Source organism: Ambystoma mexicanum, chromosome 1q, assembly GCF_040938575.1.
Source record: "Ambystoma mexicanum isolate Mex_15411 chromosome 1q, UKY_AmexF1_1, whole genome shotgun sequence".
Lineage (NCBI taxonomy): Eukaryota > Metazoa > Chordata > Amphibia > Caudata > Ambystomatidae > Ambystoma > Ambystoma mexicanum.
The window spans coordinates 1,121,441,276-1,121,469,176 of NC_090922.1; the positions used below are offsets into that span (position 1 = coordinate 1,121,441,276).

Sequence of the window (27,901 nt, forward strand, 5' to 3'; positions counted from 1 at the left end):
TCAAGAGCCCAGGCCCCCGTTTGTCACTGGGGAGTATCGAAGAATAGATTAAAATACCCACTGAATATTAATTTGTGTAACTGTGAAGAAGGCTGATCATTACCCCTCTGACTGCAAAGTTGCTTCTGGCTACTCCACTGCAAAAATGTATATTCACATGGGCTTTGATAAAAGTTTATTAATGTGTGCTTTAAGAAAGGGAATGATATCCTTGTGTATCTTACGAAAGTTACTTTTAGATGAAAAATGGATGCTGCACTAAAACAGACTTCCCCATCTCACCTCAAGCAGTGTGATCAGTCATGGGCAGTCACACCTTACTCAAGCGTCGTGGGGTACTCCCCGCCCCAAATCAGGAGGTAACTCCTCTTGTGCTCTCAGGTCTCCTTTTCTGTGATCCAAATCTCACACCCACCTCACTCCTCGCTACTCTGTGACGCCATATTGGACATGGCTGGGAAAGAGACACTGAAACAAAGGCCAGAAGGCAGTCTGGATCTTTTAGGATTTGCAGGGAATTTGATGGACACAGTCGCAGTGCATGGAAAGGTCCATCCTATTTATTCACACCTTTTCTGTGGGTTCTTATGCTTAAAGACTTTTGCATATATGTATGTCTGTCTCCTACGGTGCATGAGAAATCACTTTAGGGAGAACTTCAGTCATATCATTTTAGGTTCTATGACATTCATTCTATATGTTCACAGTAGTCAGTAGTCAGATACGTGGGTAGTGAATTTGCACTACACTGCATGTTATTTAAGTGAATCAATTCTCTTTCCCAACAATGCAGCTTCATGTCCTCTGAACAAGGTGGATACCCGCGTTGACTGTAGCACGAACGATGGCTTAGCGTCCTGGGAGATCATCGATGGTGCGCTGTTCTATGAGGTGACGTCAGTGAGCATCAACGGAGACACAGAATTCCACAGAACCACAGATACAAACTGCACACTCATTAGCCTGCAATGTGGACTCACTTACAATGTCACAACTCTGGCCGTTGATGGGATCTGCAATGATACCCGCGCAGTAACAGAACTGAAAACAGGTACGTGGGCTGCTCCGCCATTAGCAGAAGAGACTGCCCTGTACTAACCGAAGGCTAATAAAATTAAAAATGTGATGATAAAAAGTGAAGTATGAAGTATGTTTCTCTCACGTCACGTGTATCACATTCCTTTTTCTTGTAGCATAATACTAAAGAAATATACTTTGTAGTAGATACTGAAGCCTGAGGGTAGTGAGCGGTGACAGCCAGGTAGTCTGTGCTTTGCCCACTGGCCAGCTTGTTTTTTGTGAAGAAAATTGGTTTGTGCTAAATTTAGTTTACAGCCTCCCCTTGCTGTCATGACAACCTGAACATTTGACCATAGAACAACCTTGCAGGAAATGTAACAGCGAATTGGGATTTCATAGCGTAGGTTGGCTCAGGAGTATGGCAAGGGGTCTACAGAAAGCATTACTGTCAAACTGGCAATGGGAAGGGACAGTCTGTCATGCGACCTGTGACAGGCCTGCAGTCTGTCTACATTGCTGGGGTCACGGATTAGGGCTTGCAAGTAACTGAACAGCAGCAATATAGTCTGGGGTGATGGTACAGGCTGATCTAGAGATTGGCAGCCGGTTATGGGAGGGCTGCAGCGGCGTTCCTGTGAGACCCCCTCGGTCATGTGTATGATGCCCCTTCATTCGCATCTGCTTTGACCTGGTGTCCGTGCTGGTGCAGACTTTCCTATGTACACAGTTTGCTTGCACAGAGTGGGTGGCAATTTTTATTTCTATTTCTATGGAGATTTGAGCCGTGCCACAGACAGGCCGAACTGCATCAACAGCACCAGTGAAAAATAAAAGTGGTAATTTATTTACAAGATAATCATTTAGTAGAGGGGGAAGGTTTTAAATAAGGTACAGAAGTATTTTCCAGAGAGGGGTCCTACCCCGCAAACCTTCAATCCCCACATGATTTCAGATTGGATTTAGGGATGGAAAGTAGCTCCTTATATTGGGGGGTGAGACCCCAGAGGGGAATATACGACTGACTCGTCTGTGTCAAATATTTGGGCACCGGCCCATGCAAGCATTTCGAACCATGCGAGTACCTTATCAGAGATCCTCCATTGTGCTGGGAACCAATGAAGGGTTTGGTGGAAAGAAGTTATACAATCAGGCCTAGCAAGGTTAACGATGAGCCGAATTGCAGCATTGTGGACATTCTGCAGTCATATCAGTTTATACTCGGAGATTCCCAAATTAACAGAATTGCACTCGTCCAGTTCAGAATTTATAAAAGCCCCTTCTGGAATGGTAAAAAATAGTTTTTATCCACATAAAAGAATCATCTTTTTAGGATTCACAGTTTTAAAAACGCAGCCTTTACAGTTTCATGAATCTGAGCAATACTGTTGTGATTAGGTTGCCAAACACCGAGGTTCTCAATTTTAGAAGAGCAACTAGAAGAAAGGCTGGGAAAGGTGGGAGGCGGTCGATGAAAGGCCAAGCTCTGGACCCTAAGAGGATAATCCTCATTTTACTGGAGCCGGTTATCAAGCATCCACCTGGTTAGGGTAGTAAAACCATAGTTACGGCGATCAATAGCGATGTCAATTTGGGGACCGTCTGCGTAAGAATGAAACGTAAAGACGAGCTTGGTCACGATGTTAAACAATGGCCGCCGGTGGATGTTGTGGATAAATGAAGAGTGGCCTCTTGCTGCTGTGTGCTCACCCTAAGGACCTATGACCTTCAACCTCTACTGATTAACTCCATGAATTTTACAAACAAATTCAATCTTTTAATTTGAAAGCAGGAAAGTCCAGAAAATGAGGAAACCAGATCCACGTGTAACATAATGAGGCCAATGCATTTTTGGACATATGTCCGTCAGCAAGGCCGAAACTGTGGAAACAGACATAAAAAAGGGGGGAAAGCAACCATTAATACAACCCAAAAACAATGTAACAGCTACTGTGTGTACCTTATGCAAGAAACGCAAGAAAATCTACTTGTATCCAGTGGCACTTGCATTCAAATCACCAATAAATAAAATGTGTCAAGGAAACTAAGATCAGGAAACCACTAATACAAACAAATAGAGCCGTAGCTAATTAATATATAATGGATAAAAACACATATGTGTTCGCCTTATTGTTTGGCAATGTAATACCTGGCTACTAGTAATTACTGGCTGGTTCTTCAACATCTTAAACCCCAACAGGCTAGAAAAGTTAAAAAAAAAAAAGGAAACATTTTTGATAACCCCAGACCATGAGACATATATAGAACACCACCTTCAGCCATATATAGATTCAAAGGACATTCTGTGCCCCATGCAGGTGGGTTTGGGCTATCGGAGGAGTGCAAACTATCATTATATCAGCGGGCAATGATCTCGGGTTGGTATTCGACCTAGGTCCCCCCACGATAGACATGGTTTGATTAGACTTGTCAGCCGCCTATGACACAGTGATCTATAAGACTCTGCTAAAGCCGCTCTCCCACTTTGGTGTAGATGACATAGCCCTGAACTGGTTCAAGGCTTTTTTTTCTCCTGCCGAATCACTGAGAGGTCACATGTCTCTTTTTTAGTTAGCATTTACATCCTCCATCTGTGTGCTATGCCAGGGTTCTTTCCTGCCCTCACTGATGTACCATCTTTGCACCATTTTGCTTTAAATTATATAACTATGCCGAAAATAATGCACAGCTCTTTGTAAGGCCAACCCCAATATGAATGCTGGGGATCCTGCAGCATGCCCAGAAGTCATTAAAGACTGCTAGGTATATGTAATGTCCAGAACATGCTGCAGGATATTTGTCAACATATCTTTTGTGGGGGTCGCATATATTTCCATGAAAACAAGCATTATCGATCTATACCCACAAACTGTGGGACCTCAATCAGACCCACATCCTCAAGTAATTCTGGAAAAAAATCAAGACCCCCCTTTTCATGCACCACCATTTCAAGCCCTGTAAGCTATACCCCCCAGAACCATCCAGCATAGCTCCCGTTGACCACCCTTTATAGCACACCTCTTTGTTTCATCCCACTACCCCTGTCAGCAATTTTACAGGTTGCCTGTGAACTATAAATGTTACTGATGCCCTGCTACCCTCGGTGGTATGCCGGTAATGCATGGTCCGTTGTAAGGACTGTTCCGCTCCCTGTAACCCTCTAATGTATGCCTGCACCCCTACCGATCTGCAGCACTCCAACGCTCCAAAGTACTGCACTTAGAAGAATTTTGAGGGTTCGCCAATGTATTGCACTTAGAAGAACACTGAAAGTAGTCAATGCACTAACCACCCCATCTCCTCTCCAGCACACCTCCCAAGTACCACACATACCCTACGAGCCAGCCAAACCACACACGAAACACACATACACACACTCAAAATAATAAACATTTGCATACGACAAACAATGCCAGACATTGGGCCTCATCCCTCCGGATACAACAAGCCAGTGGATACAATCTAAACTCATGTAGAAAGCCGATACACACAGACGCCATTTTCTCCTGGTTCTGCAAGCATCAACAGAAGAGCACAACCTCTATCCTGTCCCTCTTCCCTCACTAACCAATTCTGCCCTCTTTCTTACAGAGCCGCGTGAGTGCCTGGACACCATACTAATGGTAACAGTGCATGGTATAAGACAACTTAACATAACATTGCTTCACGAGGTTAGCTCAAGAACTACAGAAAATACATCAATGAAATTGACAAATTGCAGTTTGTGCCATTCACACACATCTATTCTATGGCCTTGTATGTGAATCGCAAGTAAATGCATACATTGCATAAACAAACCTGCCACCACCACTCAGAGTCACATTGTTTAAGGGAAGTGATGTCCATCTGTTTTTTGAAGTTCGATATCACTTTCTGGATCTGAACCACATTTTGATTTGTCTTTGTCTAGTTCCATGCATGCCGGGAAGTGTGATGGCCGTCTCTGAATGCAGTACCGGCACCGTGACTGTAACGTGGAGTCCCAGCGCTGGCGCCCGCTCATACATTGCAATTGCCAAAGCTCCAGATGGGAATATAGGCTCCTGCAATACCACATCAACATCATGCGACATACGCAATTTGCTCTGTGATCACGTATACTATATAACTGTGACGGGACTGGATGAAAACTGCCAAGGCCATGAGAGCGAGACGTTTGAAATACAGACAGGTAAACATGTCTAATGAAGAATGTTGAAAAAGGTTTTCCTTTAGTAGCATTGACCGTATTATACAAATGTGTCTGCAAGGTCCCTTTTACGTCAGCTGTAAAATATTGTGCCGTGTACGCGACAGCGCTTTCAACACATTGGTGCACAAACAGTGCCCTTCAAAGGGCATGTCCAAAGAGAGTGGTTACTCACCTTTTGAAGAGACAGCCTGAGAGCATAAGTAAGTTAACAGACCATTGGGTCCGACCCTCCTGCACACCACTTCCACTCAAGACACCACTTTAAAACACTTCAGCACATTCCTATATTCCAATCCACTACCACAAAGTGCAATGCCACATGATCAAAAGCAGAAACGTGTGGAACAAAGAGAAGAAATTAAAAGATTATGTATAGAGTGAAAATGAAAGACATGGGTCACACACAGGCTTGCCATGCCCAGAGACCAGAGCTGAACCTCACAGCTGATGACCAGTGAAGCAAACCATGTCAGGGTTGATTGGGGTCTCTTGTAGAAGGAACTTTAAATAGTAGTTTAAGTTGGACAGCCCCATACAGGGGTCAGGACAGGACTGCTTTGCAGAAATTTTTTCCTCTTGTGTAATGGCACAGCAGGCTGAATATCAAAGGTTTGGGAGGTTTATCAAAGCAATGCCAATGGTTATGATGGATTCAAAAACCTTACATCCACGCCTCTTCAGTGTTGCTGAGACCATTGGGCATATGGAGGCAGTATATGTCTTGCCTCTTGGGCAGGCAATGTGGGAATGTATAAAGAGGTACTATACATAAGGATGTCAGTCTAGGCCAGAGTGGTATTTCCCAACTTGGGTGAAACTTGTATGTGGATGGTTGTCACATCCTTCAAAGCTTAGTCTTAGGTTGATAAATCTATGCTTAAAATAGCACTGCCCTATAAGGCAATGACATTTTTATGCATAGAACAAAACAGCACGCTTATCAGTCTATTTGTATACTCATGATGCACTGGTGTGTGGCCATGACCTGGGTGAGAACTTCCAGTGATGGCTAATAGGTGGTGCTTTGTTGTCTCTTAGTAGTTGACATGGCCTAGTCTACTCTCACATAAAAAGGCTCCATCACTCGAGACAGCCTTCTCTTCCATTTTCTGTTCCATTTTGTCCGTTGTTTAATTGCAAAATCACCAGTATCCTTCAATATGCTCAAGCACCTGGAACCGTTTTCTGACATTCACAATTTTAAGATAAGCTTTGCCTGTGTGACAGAGGCACACAAATAATAAGACCATGGAGTTAATTAATTGTAACCCCTAAACCTGAAAAACATTTGGATTCTGCATTAGTGAGCGAAATATTTAGCCAGGATTTGAATGTGTTGAAATTAAAGAGTTCATGGCAATGCCTCTGTTATTGGAGACCCCATTAATCAAACTGTGGGGAATAGCACCGTGGGAGGGTTTATAGGTGGGGGTGCAGCCTCATGTCTAGGGAGCGCGCAGCCACAGTCTGAAAATGTAAAAAAAATAAAAGATTGGACTGCTGCTTCAACAACTAGCAAGCATCAGCCCAATCCGCTGCATATAATCATTGCAATTGGGGCTGGGCCTCAGTAGGAGGGGTTGGGGGCACAGCCAGTTTTGGAGCTAGGACCAGGAAATAAAGAGCCCGTGAACGATGTTCATGTTTTCTTTGCAACACGAACAGCCGTCCAAGCTGCATTTATTTCCTGGTCCCGGTCAACGGCCAGAGGTCAAGGTAAGTGTTCTTTTCTTTTGCTTTTATTTCTGCAATCCCACTGTTTGGGGTATACGGTCCCCACTCCAGACCCCTAACATTCCGGACACAGGTGTTATGGGTCTGGAGCAGGGCTCTTATGCACCCAACAGTGGGATTGGAGAGAGAGGGTGGACGGGAGGAAGAGGCATGTAGAGGCCTTGACTTAAAAAAAGCTAGCCTCCTGACAGCCATGCTACCCCTAATGGCTTTTAGGGGTCTGAACCTTTTTTTTAAGTTGAGACCTCAACACACCCTTCACGGCACCATCACCTGCACCCGCCCTCTCCATGGGACTGAAACCACCCTCATTGATTTAAAGACCCAAATAGATGAACTGAGAGATCAAGGAAAGACATCACTCCTCCTTTTACTCGATCTCTCAGCTGCATTCGATCTTGTGTACCACAAGATCCTCTGTAGACATTTGGACTCAGCAGCCCACTTCTCTATCCAGGCTATTAGATGGATAGAATCCTTTCTGAGTGAGAGAACCATGAGAGTTGTTTCCCCCTCAGCAGCAGCAGACACCATGCCTATCACTTGTGGAGTCCCCCGAGCTCATGTGTCTCTCCAACTTTATACAACATATTTACCAAACCTCTCTTTGACGAACTGGACCTTCTAGGTATCACCTACACTAACTATGCAGATGATACACAGATTCTCCTCCCACTTTCTGGGGATCACAGTAGGGATGGGGAGTTGGTGAATAGGGTGTATCTTATCATTCAGGCATGGATGGCATCCCATGGCCTCTGCCTGAATGATAATAAGATCATCCTAGGCACACAGACCAATATCAACAAGCTAGGCACGGACTACACTATGTTCAACATAGACGGTAATATCATTAAGGTCACTAGGGAAGTAAAAACGCTTGGCTTTTATCTTGATTCTAGCATGACATTTACCAAACAGGTCAATTCCCTATCTTCCACTACAGCAAATACCTGTAAACTAATAAGAGCAGGCAAGCCCTTCCTTTCTAATGATAGCTGCCTGATTTTGGCGAGAGCTTAAATACTCACCCGACTCGACTACTGCAATGCCCTCTACAGCGGTGCCAACAAAGCTATTACTAAAAGACTACAAATCCTACAAAACAATGCCCTAAGAGCAGCTCTTGGCATAAATAAAAGGGAGCATATCTCCTCTATCAGACACCAACACAAATGGTTCTCTATTGACAATAAAATCCACTTAAAAATCATCTCCTTAACACATAAAGCTCTCAACAATGCTGCTCCCAGCTACCTGATGGATAAAATAAAAAGAAAAACTTCTAACAGACCAACAAGAACTACCAGCTCCAACTGTCTGGTAGTACCTAGATTTAAACTTGCCAAAATTGGTGGAATTAGCTTCCCTGTGATAGCTGCCAAATTGTGGAACGCTTTGCTGCATTACCTGAGAACAGACCAACCCTTCTCACTCTTCAGAAGGAATTACATCAATCATATCAACTCTAACAACTTGTAATCCACCATTACATACTTATATTTGTTGCGCTAGCATATCTGAACTGTATATATGTATTATTAGAATTTGACCATAAATGTAGATAACTATATTAACACTGTATATATTTTATCGTATTGTTGATATTAGTGCCACAAAAACTGTATTTTTGCATTATTGTAAATTATGTAATGTGCATATTCCTGTAACTCTGTAAGCTTTGCATATTCTTTCTGTTGCGCCTGGTTACCTCTGGGTCTGGCGCGCATTACAAATAAATAAACAAACAAACCATTGAGAGCATTGCCTCTCCATCCCCAACCAGACCGCATCCCCAGGCCAAAAACATGCTTTTGGGGACAAGCAGCCCCTGCCAAAGGCCACTGCCCCCAATGGTTTTTAAACATGCATTTTTGGGGGCAGGTGGCACCTTCTTGAAGGCCATGCCCCCAATGTTTTAAAAGAAATGTACCTTTTGGGACAGGAGACCCCTGCTCCCTATGTGTTTGAACAAATGCAATTTTAGGGGCACTCAGCTCTCAATTTCTTTACAAAATGTCCTTTTAGTGGCAGGTGAAGTTTGAAAAACGTTTGAAGGCCACCGCCATAGGAAGAGCACGTTTTGAGATGCTAATAAGTTTGGCGTTGTTTGGCCAACAGGCACATTATGCCCACATTCAGTTATAAGTATTGTAAGGCCTGTATCAGGGAGATCGCTGTAAAAGGGGCACATGCGCTTGGACAGCCGCTCCTATTTGCATATATATATATATATATATATATATATATATATATATATATATATATATATATATATATATATATATACTGCACCCCAAATCTGCTAAACATTGAGCTGTAGTGCTTATCCTGACTTCAAGGTGAGTAGGTTCTGGAGCGCTCGAAGAAGCGCTCCAGTACTTACTTTCAGGGTTTGACTTACCAACGCTGGCAGTTAGGTAATCGGGCAAAGTCCAGCCACAATAGAGTAGCTGATTAACTAACCATTAGGTGTTATTCTTGCTACATAGCAGTGGCAATGACAACAAAAGATTAAAACTGTGGTAGTGTAGCATCTACCTCAACTTTCTAACACTAAGTGGGGCACATTCACTCCCCTGGTTCAGGTCTGTACGTGCAGAGCTTATCAGACTGGACCTGTCCCTACTCTGGGAGAACCCCCATAGCATAACCCCAGGCCTAAAGTTGAGCGTTAAGAAAGTTTCCTGCGAAGCACTAGTTGATCGGATGAAGCAGGATTTGATGGTACTGAACACAGGGCGCCCCACATGACGTGGAAACCGTCATGTGGATTTGAGGATTACCTTGATAATGTTAGCCCTGAGTATGCGTGTTCAACAGCTGTACCTGTAACTCGATGGTACGAATGGGCATCAACACCTACAACAATCAGTAAATCTATATGTATATATGATTAGGCTACTGATAAACACCTACACTTTGTTGTGTTGAATGAGTTTGTTTTTGTGCTTGTTGTATCTCTGCAGGGGTCATCCCTTCAATGTTATACCTTGGAGTCCCTCCCCTTTTTTTATTTAATGTAGTTAGGTAATCTGGACAGTTTGAGTGAACTCGAATAGCAATGAAAGCACCGTGGATAACTGTGTTGATCTGCTATGCAAAATGATTCAGTGAATCAGTGAATAGATGCTTTGTTATGATCCTTTTATGATGTTATGAATATTTGAATATTCTCGGATGTATACGAATTGACCTTTTGAGAATTGATTGTGGGAGAATTGCTCGCAGGAGAATTGACCAAATTTAAAAGGTCAATTATGATATATATGCAGGGGGATCACCCCCGCAACCCCCACCCAATCTAAAATCCCCCACAAACCCCGACCCAATCCCCTTATATTATTTATAATCCAACACCAACCCAATAGATATATAAAATAACTAAAAGGTCAATTGTGTAAAAGGTCAATTAGGACCACTATAATTCGGTCAATAAGGAAAAAAGGTCAATTGTGCACGGTACATTTGGGTAATACCGAATTCTCTTGTGTAATAGATGAACTTTGTTTTATATATATATATATATATATATATATATATATATATATATATATATATATACATATATATATTTTTATCTACATATACACATCTGTGTATGTTCATATTAAATCAATATGACAAATATTTATTTTTTGCGCTGACAATATATAGTCAATGTTTCTTCTGCTTCTCCTCAGTGCCATGCACCCCAACCAATATCACCACCAGAATGGAATGCTATCCAAGCACCCTTTCAGTGTCTTGGGGTCCTGCTGAAACTTCTGTTGCCTACCTTGTCCAAGCTTTGGGCTCAAATGGGTTTAACTACAACTGCACGACCAACACCACCGATTGTGATCTGCAGGATCTCGCATGCGGCCAGAGCTATGCCGTTACTGTCACAGCCGTCTATGATGAGTGCACCAGTGACAGAAGCCCTACTATCCTCGTGAAATCAGGTACTTTGAAATGTAGACTTCCTACACTATCATTTGTAATGTGTCAAAGCTCTGCATTTGCTGGATTATATAAACCCTGGTGTAACATAACACTCATAATACTAGAAAGAGCATCCTATCGATCATCCTCTAGTTGTGACATCACAACTAGCTGATTATAGGGTAGTCCTCTACTTGGGACGTGACAAGTGCATGGTTATAGGGCAGTCCTGGGGGTGGACTGGCCTATAGGAAACTCTGGAGACTTCCCGGTAGGCCTCTGCACCCTGGGCTTCTTTTTTGTGTTAACCTATTTTATTTTCACATTTTACCATAGGAAAAGGATTGGGCTTGCTGAAAATGTGTAACATGTGGTCACTTTGATTTCCAGGGCCTCTTTTGATTTCCAGTCCACGCCTGGGCAGTCATCTACTTTGGATATGACAACTGGCTGATTATAGGGCAGTCCTCTACTTGGGACATGATAACTGGCTGATTATAGGGCAGTCCTCTACTTGGGACATGACAAGTGGCTGACTATAGGGCAGTCCTCTACTTGGGACGTGACAACTGGCTGATTATAGGGCAGTCGTCTACTTGGGACATGACAACTGGCTGATTATAGGGCAGTCCTCTACTTGGGATGTGACAAGTGGCTGATTATAGGGCAGTCGTCTACTTAGGACGTGACAACTGGCTGATTATAGGGCAGTCGTCTACTTGGGACATGACAACTGGCTGATTATAGGGGAGTCCTCTACTTGGGACGTGACAAGTGGCTGATTATAGGGCAGTCGTCTACTTGGGACGTGACAACTGGCTGATTATAGGGCAGTCCTCTACTTGGGACGTGACAAGTGGCTGATAATAGGGCAGTCATCTACTTGGGACATGACAACTGGCTGATTATAGGGCAGTCGTCTACTTGGGACGTGACAACTCGCTGATTATAGAGCAGTCGTCTACTTGGGACATGACAACTGGCTGATTATATGAGGTTGTAGATGGGTAGCTATCAATTACATGGATAATGTCCACTCAGGGGTTGAGAGACAATTACAGAGAAACACAAGGTTTTTAATATGTCACTCGAACTTCGATGTGGAAAATACCTCGGAGTTCAAAGCTTCGCCCAGGTATAATGTTGTGATGCGCGCCTCCCACCATGTCTTTTTACCACCCCCTGTGCTGTCCCTCATGGACTACCATTGTTGGGGGTGAGTGGAGGCAGGAGGGGGGTATATACAATAGGAACAATACTATATTTCCCCTCCCCTCATCCCGAGGACAGGTATCTAGTATAGAAAATGCTGCGTCATCATAGCAGTTGACTAAGAGTTCCATAATCCGCTGCCTTGATGGCCAAGAAAGTGGACACGGCATTAGCTGCCGAAGCCATATTTAGCACCATAATACTCTAGTTGTGATTTCAGCGAACACTTACCGACAGGAAGTAAATCTCCTGGTAGAAAGATGGCTTCCCCCAATGTCCAAGTATGCACTCCACAGCAGTACTTGCCATAACCAAAGGTTAGCCCCTCTTAACGCTGCAACATTTTCCTAACGTCCGGTTTACAACTTAAAATGGAAAACACCCTTCATAGATTGGAGGTCATTTTGAGGTGGTGTGCCTCTATAAAGCATTCTGCACGTGGTCTCGTGCTTTACCCTGCCCAGCACTTCTTGGTGGCTTGGGGAAATTATTCTGTACTATCCTGGTAGTAGTGTTGCACTTTTTTTAGTTGTGGCTATTGAGTGACCCTGTAAGCACTGCCTACAAGCCAAACACAGATTTCAAGCCTAATTTCGGTATTTTTGCTTTGTTTAATTTTACTTTCTTCATTATTATTGTTTACATTATTTTTAATAGAACATTGCACTTAGTCATTTTTAGAGATTGGCGTCTGTCTCCAGGGCTTCTAGTTCTGGACTTTCCCGCCCCAGCTGCGTCTGTCCAGCAGTGTGCTTTCCGTCCCCCCTGAGAATTAGGAGCTGGACACGGCAGATGCTGTCGGCTTTCTAGCAGAATACTAATCTCTCTATTAAGAATCTATCCGTTTTCTCCAAGAATCAGGCATTTAGAGAGTCCGAGATTGCCTGGGTATAGGGACCCTCTTGCTTGCTATAGAGAGGGGCTATGGAGGGGTCTTGCCCTTTTATGAAATTCAAGGCCAGCAGCAAGTCAGGAGATCTGAGTTGAAACAAGAACTGACGCTGGGAGGAGAGAAAGTCTTGCTGTTTTGCACTTTACTGTACTGGGGCCTGGCCTGCCACCTAGAACAGCCAGGCTTTCAATGCAGTCTCCCTGTACTTAACATGGGGAAGATGTCATCAGGACAGCCACTGGGATTCAACTAGACAAGTACATAAAGTCCCAGTTTCCCATGGCGAAGCAGTGACCCTCAGGTTCTGTACTGAGAACAGAAAGCTATAGTTAGTCATCTGCAATGTTTGCCTTGCTGGTTAGAGCAGTGTCTGCTGATAGATCAGAAAGCATCAATGTCCCACACGCTGCATGAACTATTCGAGATTTCAGTGGGAAATACAAATGTGGGCCTTGAGGAGCACTAAAGTGTGATGTGAACCAAAAATATTTGCATACATTATCAGTCTCTCGAAAAAGTATCTCCAAGGCCGAGACCCTCATTACATTCAGGCGATCACCAAGAAAACAGACATAGACATTAGCATGCGCCTGCACCAAGCCATACACAGTCTCTGCACAGGATAGGGAGGTTTTGCTGCTGCAGATTTCAACGAATTCAATTTCATAGAATGTATTGTAATGTATTTTGCCGCAAACATACGTGGGGGGTGGGTTTAGGTGAATGAATAATGTAGTGGAGTTTTGAGGGGTAGCGTGGGTCTCCCCGCACTTATATTTGCAGCAAAATCTAATACAAAAAACCCACATTCGAGGAAATCGCATTCGATACAATCTTTTTGACCAGATCACATAGAACCGTCTGCACTTTGAAGTGCCTTATATAGATGCTGCACATTGCAAAACGTCCTATAAAATAAACATTACAAACATTGGTTGGTGACACGGCAGTGCTTTGTGACTGACATTCCAGTGTGAAAATGTTGTTCTGCTGGGGGTACTTTGGGCAAACAGTAAAATAATCATGTGATAGATTTGGTTAATTTGGTAAGCCTGGCACATTCCGACCGCCTAGGGTATCTGAGCGCTGTTCCGTCGCGGCAGGAACTACAACAGGGCTAAGAAGATTAACACATTAAAGCAGCGCTGAAGATACAACAGCATGTTGACAAAAAGGGCCTTGTGGGCAATAGGGAGTGTTTTATATGTAATACTTTGATGCGAAGACAAACAAAACAGGTGTCCACAAACTTGTGGAACACTCCCGTCCCCCACACACCAAATTGTAATCGAATCCAATCGATATTCTAGACCATGTAAATTGGTTTTTGATCATACAACTTTCTGTTGTCACTTTCTTTTACACTCTGTAAATCAACAGTTAGGATTGTTCTAAAAAGAAATGCAGTAGTCTAATTATTATTTTTTATATAGAATTATATTCATAGTTTTCTTTCAAATTGAACCAAAATTCATGAGTCAACAATTCATAATTCATCAGCACAACAATCACGTGTTCTACGCGTTTCGGGAAATTCCTTTCCTTCTTCAGGAGCTATTATTGATACTTTTCATGGGTCAAGTTGCTTGCTGCTTTCCAAAACTTGCAACAAAAAAAATGAGAGTATACTTATTTAGTGTACAAATCCATACAAAACCTTACTCTATATATACATCAAATAATCAATATCTATCATTATCTTTCATTAATATTCACCTGGTGCCAGTCTATTGAGCCCACTCCAGAATGTGAGCACTATGTTCAGAAAGTACTTTTGTAACTGATGAAGATGGCCGGAAAGTCCAGCGATTCCTATTGATTAGAGAACAAACTGTAAGCTACTTGATCTTGTGAGACTAGTGGCCCTTCTACATTGCCACAACCATTCATATCCTCACCTCACGTGGAGGATATGTCTTCCTTTCCTTTCCAGTAATATGGGACTTCTCTTGCAAGAGTCGCCCGTTCAAAATGGGAAGTTAAATCAAACCAAAGAATGTTAATGATACAACTGTAATGTATTGGGAAGTTGAAATTCAATGTTACTGAGGATAGGTTGACCTTATTCTCCTTCGTGGTATTATTTCAAATATCCTGGCACCCGTAATGTCTCCCTCAAACAGCTACAGTTGGGTAGATCTCAGGCAGCTTCTAATCACCTGTTGCTGTAAACAATTATGATACTCAATGTACCATGCTTCCCATAGTTTCTTAATGCTAATGTATTTAAAAAATACTAAATCGTATGGACTCTAGCTGCTTAATGGGACCAACCTGATCTCTGCCGATCACTATGCTGTGACTTTTCCGATCACTGACTGAGTTTCAGCCAATTTCAAAGTATCCGCTATATATCACATGACATCACATTGTGGCGTGATGATGTCATGTGCGTGACTCAGTCCGGGATGCTCAGAGCGTTATATCATTGTTCCTCATTTTTTAAAGCGTTTTGAAATCGTCTGGTTTGCATATGTGTGTGATGAGTGAGGAGGAGATGAATTGAGGGTTAGTGAAAAGGTGGGGGCATTGTTTAGGTTTATGCAGGGCTTTCAAATGATTGGTCTTGCTGTTGATTGCATTATGGTCAGAGGTATTTAGCTTTAATGGTAGATGCGTGGAGATGTCCGGTGTTGAGGTTTAGATTTTCTGGGAGACAGGGAACACGTTCTCTTTTGCAGTGCCTTGATGTGATATGTTCCCCTCGTTTTAGTTTCCCGAGTACCATGGATGTGTTCTAGGCAGAAAGTTGGGGGGCATGTATGCTGTTCCCTTAGGTTATGTTTGCACATGAAAGTCAGACTATTGAGGGGTGCTATTTTCCCTGCTTGATGGCTGTAGGTTAAACTTTCATTCTGTTAAGCATTGAAGAACCAGGTTTTTACACTTTTCATGAATTTCAGGTCCTACTTTGAGGAGCAGATTTCCCTTGGTAGCACAGTCCAGTGTTAAGTCACCATAGTGGAAAAGGCAGAGCTTCCATGTCTTTCTCTGCAAAATCTTCTGTTATCTAAAAGTAGGTAGTTTCTCATCTTAGGTCTCTGGTTGGTTGGTAGAGTGAGATTTTGCTTTGAAAGAATTGTGCTCCTTGACCTTCAAGTGGTTTGTGGGCGATGCAGAGGGCCTTAAACAGGATCCTTTTTTTGATTAGTAGCCAGGGGGGAGCTCTGAGAGTTGGTGTTATGTGTTCCCTCCTGTTGTGTCTGAATAGGAGTCTGGCTCCTGTGTTTTGAATATGTTGTAAGGTAGTCTTGCATACCTAGGTAATTGTTGTTTGTGTAGTCAATTCTTCAAAGAAGTAGTAGTAGTACATCATTTGTAGAGTGCCTTTCACCGTTACTATGGTCACACAACATGCTGTGGATTGAACGCCCTCAGGGACCAGAGTCTAGGTATGGGAAGTTCGAGAAGGTGCTAGTATGCGTTTGTGCATATTGGCCAATACAAATAAATAAAGGGGTGGCCAACTGCCGGCTAGCCACCCATGGCGAGCTGGCATGTGGATGGGTGGTGAGAAGTAGTCTAGAGAGGGTATGCAAGAGTGGAATAGTCATTGTGTGTGCAGCTACATAATTATTGTCGTGATCAGAAGCTGCATTCTTATGGCAGAGGTGTTGTGCGAAGAGTCTTCTAGTGGTGTATGATAGCAGATGCATGTGGGTAGGTGGCTGTGCCTTTGGCTATAATTCCATGTGCATGTAGTGGGACAAGGTTCAAAGCATTGGCTAATTCTAACAGTTACATAGACTAGACATTGACTACATTCCAAATTACCTGATTGAATGAGTGGCTAAATTCTACAGGCGCTTGGATTCAGAGCTGGGATACAATGTACAAATAATTGTAGAGTCCTTCGCTGGTTACATACTCTTTGAATCAAAGTGGTGGCTAAATTCTTGGTTCACAAAGAGTCATTTTCGAAGCTAGATTCTACATTCACCTAAGATTCAGAAGAGGCTGCATTCTTCATTCTCCAAATAACAGTACAGAAACTAAGTTCTAGCTGTGTGAATTACTGTGTGTATGACCAACGGGAAAGAAATGCTCACTGGGTATTAAATGCACCAGGATTCAAAACAATTGCTGGGTGTAAGTACAATCACTGAGTATTACATGCATTTAGAAAGAGGGCAAACGCTGAGTCCCTGGTCTACCTGGAGTTAAACATTTGCTGTGTGCTAAAGCAGCTAGGATCAAAACATTTGCAGTGTGCTAAAGCCCCTTGATTCAAAACAATCGCTAAAGGCTAATCCCCCAAATTTAAAATGATTGGCTGTGTGGTAAAGCCCTAGATTCAAAGCATTCACAGTTTGATCAATGAAACTATATTCAAAACACTCCGCCCTGTGGATTCAAATTATTCAATGTGAGGTGTGTGCACAGGTGCGCCTATGTTCAAGACCTTCTCTGTGTGAAAATGCCTACATTCAAGCATTCATTGTGTGGAAAATGCACCCCATTTCAAACTGTCATAATGCACAAATTGCACCTAGATTCTAAACAATTGCTGTGTGCTGGGGCCCCTGGATTCAACACTTGCTGTGTGGATGATTCAAAACCTTTGCTGTGTGCTAAAGCCCCCCTGGATTCAATAACCTTTTCCGTGTGATAAAGGCACCTAAAGTCAAAAGTTCAGACACTCGGTGTGTGAAAAACGCCTAGATTAAATGCAACACTAACGCCAAGTGTAACCATTGTCCACCCTTACAGTTCCCCCAAGTGCAACAACTCGACAACCCTAACAATTCCTCACGGTGCAGTGTATTGGCGGTACCAAGGCAAACTAGAGAGCACAGTGTAAATCAAAAATGGGGTTAAGAGCAGGTGTAAGTGAATTTGGAGTGTCAGGGTTTTACCAGAGGTTCAGAGTTGCCCCCAAGCCCACCAAGTGCACCCTTGCTTCCCTGATAACAGGTTGAGTCAAAGTATATATGAAAATTCAAAACATTTCAATATACTGTTGATTATAATTCAACTTCATCTCTCATGAACATTGTTTTACAACTCAGTCACATTATTACATCATCAAAGTCAGTGCACATTTAAATCAAGTGCATTTCGGCTATAAATTCATCTTCAGGGTTGAACACTATAAGCATGATCTACCACATAACATTGTTACACATGATGCACAAAAAGTGAATATTAAAAAAAACCATAGACAATACAAAATAGAAAATGAAAATAAAAAGACAACCATTAACATGTTGTAAGGTTCAAATTCTAAAATAATTCTTAAGCATCTTCATTGTAAACTATTTTACCTTCATTGATCACGAAAGGTGTGCATGACTGGAAAAAGAAACAGCAATTGCACCCAAAGATTAGCCTCATGTATTGTAATGATAACCTATTGAATACTCAAAAATGAGAATCGTACCCAAGTCTTCTAAATAACCTCTTGGAGGTAAATGGCCACGTTCCACTTTGAATTGACAATGGATACCAGATGAGAAAAGGTAAGGGAAACATATTTTAGACATAAATACCTATATAACTTAGCATTACTTGCATACCCCTTTATTTGTGAATGCTTACCACTATTATTTAGTAGAAGCTGCAGCCGAGATTCAGTTTGCAGAGGGGAAAAGGTTTTGAGGGCCTTTCCGAAGGCGAGGTGGGGCTTTCTGAAGGCGTGGTGGTCCTCTAGGAGACGTCAAGCGAGAGGGAGTTCCAGATTTTGGGTGATTGGACAGAGAAGGAGGTTCCCTTAGTCTGGTAAAATTGAAAGGGGGACCACCAGGAGGCGTGAAGAGCTACAGCTGAGGTTTCTGTTGGGTAGGTATCGAGATAGTTTGTTTTGGGGGAATTAAGGGACTTTCTTATGGAGGACATGGTGGGTGATGCACATGCCTTTAAAATTGGCTCGACAGTTAATTAGGAGCCAGTGGAGCACCCTGAGTGCAGGGGATATGTGTTCTCTTGCGGAGAGGGCCAAGAGGAGCCATGTTGCAGAGTTTTGGCTCCGTTGGCGCTTCCTGAGCAGAAAGTCCGGGCCACCTAAGTAGAGGGAGTTGGCGTAATCTAGGCGAGCGAGTATGATGGTCAGGACGAGAGGTGTGGGGACACCACATTTTAATTGCTCAGATTTAGATACAGCATCCCCAACTTCATCTCTTGATGATCTCTTACTCAAAAAGGAAATAAACCAACTGGTAACACTTTCTGACACCCCAGCTACATCAATAATACATTGAATTACGATTGACTGGTCTAGGTTGTTGATGCCGCCAACAAATCCAACATCACTAAACCAGTTTTATCCCAGTCTATGATCTAGAGAACAGGTTCTTTTACATCTATAAGAGCTCATTAGGTACATCTGAATTGATGGAAGCCAAACTGCTGTCCACCAGCAGTTCAGGTTCTGCAATATAAAACTGAAATTGCAAAGTAAATACCTCATCCAGAATTTTGAAAGGAAAAGGAACATTGGACATCAACCAATAGTTAGCACACACCACAGGATCGAGAGTGGTCTTCTTAAGAAGGGCGATAACCAAGGGTTGCTTTATATTGTCTGGGACAGTAGGCTCAAAAAGCAAATAAACCAGCTGGTAACACTTTCTGATACCCCAGCTACATCCCTAACACATTGAATTAAGATTGAGTGGTCTAGTGTTTTGAGGCCGCCAACAAATCCAAAATCCCAACACTGGTGTTATCCCGGTCAATGATATAGAGCACAGGTTCCTTTACATCTGTAAGAGCTCATTACATACCTCTGAATGGATGGAAGCCAAACTGCTGTCCCCCAGCAGTTCGGGTTCTGTAATATAAAACTGAAATTGCAAGGTAGCTACCTCATCCAGAATTTTGAAAGGAAAAGGAACATTGGGCCTCATTACTACCCTGGCGGTAGGGGGATAATGGCACTGGTAGAGCTGTCGGTGCCGTTAACCCCCTACCGCCTCATTACGAGGTCTGCTTGCGGGACCCACTAAGGACGCCTGGTAAAACCAAGCGTCCTTAGCGGGTCCCGCAAGCAGAGCAGGATGGTAACAATGGGCCCGTCATTAACGGGCCCGTTGTTAGCATCCTCCCCATTCCCATTGAGCCCTATGGGGGCTCAAATGGGAATGGGGATGTATCAGGTCCGGGTTCCTTGAATGGGGAAATACCGGACCCTCCAATGTCGGAATGGCCCGGTATTTCCCCATTCAAGGAACCTGGACCCGGTACCTGGTATGGGGGTAGCCATGCCGCTAAAAGTGGCATGGCTACCTCCATACTCGGAATTAGGCCCATTGACATCAACCAATATAGTTAGCACACACCACAGGATCGAGAGTGGTCTTCTTAAGAAGGCGATAACCCAGGGTTGTTTAATATTGTCTGGGACAGAAGACTCTCTAAATGTAGCATTGATCAATTCTGTGATTCTATGGCTTAAGGCGTCCAAACAATCCTTGATGATATTAGAAGGACACGGATGGGTTGGACAATTAGTGGGTTTGATACCCTTACTTTTAGCCGTAGTTTCCAGAACAGAAATTGAGCAAATAGCAAAAGGCTCCTTTCTGATAGAAGAAAGAGGTAATAAATCCTGCAGTGGAGTAGAACCAGCCTTACGGAATTAGCATCGCTAAATTTCACTGCAAAACATATGCATGCTCTGATGTTCTCAACTTTAAATATGATTGCATCTCATTGCACCATGTGCTCAAAAGCTAAGCTCTGGAGACAGGGATGCAGGCATTTAGCAATTTTTACCAGGTTTTGAACAAATATTTAGTAGAATTTGATGTTGCATGAATTTTTTGAGCAACAAAAGCCTTTTTTCCTTCCAGGACCAAACAAGTTAATTTAGAAGATAACAGTGTTCCTGGCTAGGGTTTCTATGACATTTTTGTAAAATTCTTCTGAGGTCGGTAGGAGATCAGCTAAGGCCACTAGCCACTGAGCTCAAGCTAACGTATTAAAAAGACTCTGTTGCCCTATTGGCCAGAATTACTCTCCCTCTGCATCTAAGTCTTTGTGCCTCATTACAAGGTTGACAGTAGCTTTGGCGGTAAAATGGGTAGGCTGCTGCCAAACTTGCAATATTTTCTGGCGCCCGCGAATGGGCAATTACCGGGGCATTCCGGTCCTGTGTACCCGGTAATTGCCCATTTGCGGGCGCCATAAAAAAGATGCTCCCCATTCCCATTCAGCCCCATAGGGCTGGATGGGAATGGGGAGGTCGAATGCACAGGCACTGTTTATAACAGTGCCTGTGCATCCGACATGCTGTGCTCGTAGGAGCACAACTCGTAAGTTTGCTGGTCCGGGAACTACAGTACCAGCAAGCTTACCGGTACAGTAGTTCCCGATACCGGAAAACTCATAATGAGGCCCTTTGTCTACCTGTACATTTTAATGAAATTCCTTAAATTCTAATAAGGCTGGTGCCTTTGATGTTTTCTACTGGAGATAGGTTTGTTATTTCAGAAGTAATATTCTTGGGCGATAGCTAATAAGACTTCCTAAAATTGCATTCATCTGACTCAATCTCCCAAATAGGATTTCCCAGAAGGGCGTACATTTGGTTTCTATGTGGTGGCCTTCAGAGAATGTAGTTATAAATGTGCTGCCTCAGCATGGTTGAATTTATTATTATTATTATTATTATTATTATTATTATTATTATTGTTGTTGTTGTTATGATATTTATTGAGCTCGGACCCAGCTTCGGGAAGCAACGGAGCACTTTACAATCATAGGGGGAAGATCACAGTGAGGGAAGATGTGAAAATGGGAGCGGGGAGCGAACAACAGGGGAGGTTGGGCAGTTGGCAGTAAGGGATCTACATGCAAACAGAAGCAGAAACTGTGAGTAGTAGATCACGGAGTCTCAGGTGGGGTGCGGGGTGGAGGGTGTGTGGACCTATGTGTTAGGGAGGACCCATTCCTTGAAGAGGAAGGTCTTGAGCTCTTTCCTGAACTGTAGAAGCGATGAGGCGAGTCTGATGTTGACGGGGAGGAGATTCCAGAGTCTTGGGGCATAGACAGAGAAGTCCTGTCTTGTTCTTTCCTTCCTGCACCAGCCGAGTTCTTATCTGCACATGTCCTTCGGTCTGGTGGATCACAGGTCTCCGAAGATGCTGCATTTCTCTGTGAGGCAGCCTGGGGGCTTCAAGATGACAGCCTTATAGATGATGCAACAGGATGCGAGAATGATACAGGTTTGTAGCGGACGTCACTGCAGTTCGATGAGGATAGGGTGATATGGTCGAATATGCGGAGTCCTTTGATGCATCATGCTGCTGCATGCAGGACACATTTTAGGGGCCCTAGAGTAGCCGGTACGTCTTCCGAAAGGGCATTGCCACCATCAAGGTGTGAGAGGATCGAAGCTTGGACAGTGCTGTGAATTTGTTTTCTAGGATGAAGGGCTTCATTTTCCACAGGAAAGATAGTTGGTACCAGGCCGTTTGTGTCTTGTCTGCTATGTGCTGTTTGAAGGTGAGGTGTCTGTCGATGTTGAGCTTAAGGGACTTGGCACAGGTGACCAGCAGAGCTGTGAAGCCCTCGACAGCAGAGGTATGATAGCCAGGTCTGCATGTCAGGGTGTTCGGTATTGTTGGTCAGCAGGTCGGCATTGAGCATGTGGATGTCTTTGATGTCTGATATTTTGAGGTAGATCTGCGTGTCATCTGCGTATTGGTGAATGGGGATGTTGTGTGGAGCTAGGAAGGTTCTGAGCCGTTCCATGTAGAGATTGAAGATTATGGGGGACAGAATGGATCCTTGCAGGACTACACTGGTGATTGGTAGATTTGGTGATATGGTGGAATCCATTTGTATGAACTGCTGGCGATTAGCAAGGTAAGATTTTAACCAACTGAGAACGATCTCGCTGATCCTATGCAACGATGTAGATAGTTGGTGAGTGTGTGGTGGTCTGATGTGTCAAATGCTTCTAAAAGGTCAAGGAGAACCAGGAGGCAAGGCTGGCGATCATCGAGGATTTCAAGGGCATCGCCGATCACCTTGATGGTAGCTATTTCTGTGCTGGATCTGGGCCTGAAGCCAGACATTTGAAATGGTTTTTGCCCAGTTGATAAAAGATGTATATCAATTTCCTATAATTGGGCCAAGCTTTATTTATTTGCCTCCCCTGAGGTGTTTACCTCATTGCAAGGAAGGGATCCTACCCAGTATAGATAATTGTAGCTAACTTAGGCTGTGTTACACATTTATGATAATAGAGCGCTCATCAATTGAGCTTTGACTTGGGTTTCTGCTTGGCCCATTGATCCACTGAGCATTTTAGGAGTGTATCTAATGTCAATATTGTGCTCTGATTCTGACCCTGCCATTATGATCTTAAATGTTACAGAACCCAGATGGTAAGCACCTACACAGCAGTCATGGGCAGACAAACCTTAAAAATCAATGGGCTATTTCCCCCTTGGCCTGCAGCATCAAAGCTTACAGGACTAGTCATCCGATGGCTCAGGCCTTGTCTGTTGCATTTGAGCAGCATTCCTCCTTAAATTCAGAGACTGACGTTAATGCCTGCAGCATGTCGCCTCTACAGTCCCCATTAAAGGAGTTGCAGGTAGGTTGTTAAATAGATAACCACTAATATCTGTGCTCACACTTCTGTTCACAGATTCATGTCCCACAAGAGCCAACTCTGTTGTTTATCCCACTGGGTTGATAACTCGTAAACCATTAAATTGAGTGATAGTAGTAATAGTTCTACGAGGCGAAACTGTGATAGAGAGCATTTTTATGAAAACACGAGCTACTTAAATTCTGGGGGGTCTCAACTTTCAGCTTGTCCCGTGCACAGAGGTGCCTTTGCACATTATCTGATTCAGAGAGGAGTGTTTGAGAGGGACCACCCATCCATTACATGGTGGTACAGGCCTTTTGGCAATGAGTGTAAAAGCGTCCCTTTTTTCGGTGCCAGTCCTTCAAGGTGGAGGTGCATTTACAGTGGCACTTATGAAGGAGAAAATAGCAGGAGTTTTGAAACTGGGTTGGAGTTTCCTTCTGACTGGGTGCTGCTAGCAAGCATCACAGTGTGCCCATGACAGCAGCAGGAGTACTTTTCTTCTTGAATAATCATTCCAGAAAGTATTAGCCACTCTTATAGAGATGTGGGCTGACACCTAATGCCTATTATTTAATCACATTCTCTGAAAGACACAGATTCCAGGCCTTTGGCGGATGGCTCGCATAGTGCCCATCAACAAGAAGGGGGACAAGCTAAACCACAGGAACCGTTAACCCATTTCACTCATAGATGCATCCAGCAAAATGGTCGTCTCTTTAGTTCTTGGCGAACTTAATACTTGGATAATAGCCAATTTCTTTTTATTTTATTGTATATGGTTTACAAGAAACCTTTACAAAAAAAAGACTTTAAGAAGTAAAAAGACATTCATTACATTTAAATTTCAATTATACTAACAAACATTAAAACATAGATCCAATTTCCAGTTAAAATTTCCAGAGAATAAGGGACAGATTTAAATTTAGATTTGAACGGTTCAGTGCAAAGTACAGTGCAACATTAGAGAATATACCGACATTAAAAAAAATTCTAAAATGTTCGTAGTTCTAAAAAAAATTCATAAAAAAACAGGCATAATCATAACAGGCATAATCATAACCACGGGGCATATAAATCTAAAGCTTTGATAAAACCAGCCACAGCAAGTCCATCCTTAATATTTGAAATAGAGAGACACTGTGACCAGATCAGTTTGTCTGCCCCCATTTGCCCCATTACATTAAAACGACCTAAGTATTTGTCCCTTAAAGATATCAAGGCACTCTAAAAAGAGATGCTGAGCAGTTTCAATCACCCCCAGAGTTTTGCAAAAACAACAGATGGGGTCCACATCAGAAAACTCCTTCCTTTTATGTAGAACTTCTCGAGTCGGAAGGAGATTCCATCTGAGTTTAATGAGAAGGGAGCGATAATATCTGTAGGGAAATTGATTCAGAATAAAAGACAACAGGCCTCTTTTCTTATGGTCAAATTGTAAATCTCTCAGGGAGGAATACGAATGTAGTTTATCAATAGTGTTACTCCAGTCATGACTGAAAAGACACTCCTTGACCTTGTTGGGATTCGTTAGTAGGGTATCCCTATCAGACGAAATGTCCAACAAGGTCTTGTCACAGAGATCACTAAAAGCGTTAAGATATAGATTCTGGACTAAAGGTCCCTGAGAAGAAATCATATGGCCCACATCAGCATAAAGGGTATCAGGTTTGGGAGAGAGCAGAGCTGAAAAAAGTGAAAGAACCCTCCAGAGAATCCTGGCTCGGAATGAGACTAACCCTAGTTCATACCTAATAGCCGCAGTTGGAATGGAATTTGGCAGTTTTAGAATTTTCCTCCAATAGATACCCTCAAGAGAGTCCCAGAAAATCAAAAGTGCTGAGTAGTGGAGTTCCATTCCATACAGAAGCTTTGGAGTAACCTTACCCTTAAAGGAATCTACTACAGGCTTAAGGGAGAACATGCCACATGTATTGTCTAGTCTAAGGGATTGGGAGATGAGTGGGAGCAATTTGTGTCTGAGAAATCGTCTAAATTCGATCGCCGAGGGTTGGGCCAGAATCAGATAACCAAGATAGACGATTTTATTTGCTCTAATTATATTTTCACCACCTATTTTCCATACTTTGTTATTCCCCAATCTCCCCTTTGAGAAGACCATAGTACGGGTTTTGCTCGGGTTAATTTAAGCCCATTAAGAGTTGCGTATTCTTCAAATTTGCAGATGAGCCTCTGCAGGCCCACTTTAGTTTGATCGAAAAGAAGAAAATCGTCGGCATAAGCCAGCCATGAGAGCCTCAAATCCCCTAGTTTAGCACTCACCATGCCTGCATTTCTCAGATAGTCATCAACATCAACCATATAGAGGATAAAGAGACATGGAGCTAACGAGCAACTCTGTCTCACCCCAATACGTGTCCTTATCCTTCTGGAGAGGGTTCCTGCCAAGTCAAGCCTGATATGGACCCCAGAGTTTTCATACATAGCCATAATAAGAGTTAAAAGCCCGGCCGGAATGCCCCATTTGGCTAATTGTTCCCATAGTCTTGACCTGATAACCAGGTCAAAAGCATTTGACAGGTCGATAGATGCAACGTAAAGAGAACCATCATATTTACCCCAAGTAGAAGTCTGCAGGGCGCTGAGAATAAGACCATTGAGATTAGTTGAGTGGCCTGTCCTAAAGCCTGTTTGTTGTTTGGGGAGAATATGATTTTCCCTGATCCAAACGTTAAGATGGGAGAGCAACAAAGAGGCAAAAAGCTTACAATCCGCTTCAATAAGTGAAATAGGCCTATAACTTTTGACCTCGTTACGCAAGCCTCTTTTAAAAATTGGAACAATATGAGCAGTTTGCCAACTAATGGGTACCTTCCCAGACTTAACAACATCTTGAAAGAGCAAAGAAAGAAGGTTGGCCCAGAGATCGGGCTCAGCTTTAAATGTATTGTTAGTGAGGCCATTAGGCCCCGGAGCCCAAGATTTCTTGGCTTTGGAGATGAGTCCTAGTACTGTCTCGGAATCAGTAGGAGGCTTCCATGAGTCCTTAGAGGGGTTGTTCCCCAGAAGACAGGAAACTAATCCCTCACCCCCAATATCAAAGAGTTTAGTATAATGCTCAAACCATTGAACCTCAGGGATGGCATTCAACTGGTCGGCCACTGCCGCATTGTCTAAGCTGGATACCGTAACCCAAAATGCCCTCAGATCTCGTTTTATGAGCACTGCAAGCATATGCTCCGTGTCATTTTGTAGCATAATAGCTTTTCTAGACTCACAATAATTTTTATATTTTTGGCGGATAGTTTTAATTTTTGTTTTTTTGCTGGCCCATTCAATATCTATGGCTTGTACATCTCTAATGAGTTTCCTAGTGAGACTCTTTACATTGGCCAAGTCTTGGTCAAATCTATGAGGGTGAGATATTTGAGAAACACCTTTCCTAAGCTGGCCATGAATGCTACACTGAAGAACATTAAGAAAACTATCAAAATGAACTGTATTGAAAACTGCTAGTTTCCAACAGAAAGAAGTATGATTAAAAGAAAGAATCAGTTTACGATTAAGTATACTGATGTTAAGAGGAGTCCAACGTACCCCTGTCCCTTGTCCCACAGGTTGGAGATGGGTAGGAGCCCCCACGGGCAAAAACTTAGTAGGAAAGGGACAGAGAAATGAGACCCGGAGGATACCATGATCACTCCATGAATTGAAAGAAACCTCGACATTAGACGAGAAAGGAATAAGAGAGTGATCTACAAACACGTAGTCTAAGGTAGATATTGATGAGGATCTACGCCATGTGGGACGAGGTAAATTAATAGCGTCATAAAAACCATTGAGACAAGTTAGAACCACTGAATCCAAGGCGAAATTCCAACGACGACCCCTTGCGAATTTCAAGCTTAGGCGAGAATCATCCTCCATAGCCAATCCCAAGTCGTCATATTTGGATTCGGAAGAGATAGAGCAATCCGAATTAAGATCCCCTGCCAGGATCAGTTTACCCCTAGGGTACAAAGATCTCCAAGAAAGAAGCATATCCGTTAACTTTTGCAAAAACGGCTCAAGAGGGGAGATTCCCTTGTCCCAGTATACATTAACCAAAAGTAGAATAACCGTTAGATCAAGAGAGAACACCTCAAGGGCCAGAATACCAAAAGGCGTGTCCAAAAGCACCTTAGTCCTAAAACCTAAAGAAGTTCTTAATCCTATAAGAAGACCGCCCGACGGCCTCCCTCCCAAGCTGGGTTTAGCATTTTGAGAAAAGGTATCAAACCCATCTAAAACGGGGGTTGAGAGCATCCAGGTTTCTTGGAGAAAGAAACAGTGTGAAGTCCTAATCACAGTAACAGTGTCTAAATTCGTAAAGAGGTGAGAATTACCTCTAGAATTCCAGGAGAGGAAACCAAAGCTATTCACGGGA

General features: G+C 43.0%; 1 protein-coding gene across 1 annotated transcript in view; it reads left to right on the plus strand.

Annotated features, from left to right (window-relative positions):
* LOC138542778 (serine-rich adhesin for platelets-like) overlaps window positions 1-27,901 on the plus strand; it is a 385,335-nt gene that overhangs the window by 328,159 nt on the left and 29,275 nt on the right. Inside the window, exons 55-57 of the mRNA XM_069641863.1 lie at window positions 794-1,051; window positions 4,928-5,188; window positions 10,627-10,887. Of these exons, the coding sequence (XP_069497964.1) occupies window positions 794-1,051; window positions 4,928-5,188; window positions 10,627-10,887 (780 nt within the window). The remainder of the gene's footprint in view (window positions 1-793; window positions 1,052-4,927; window positions 5,189-10,626; window positions 10,888-27,901) is intronic.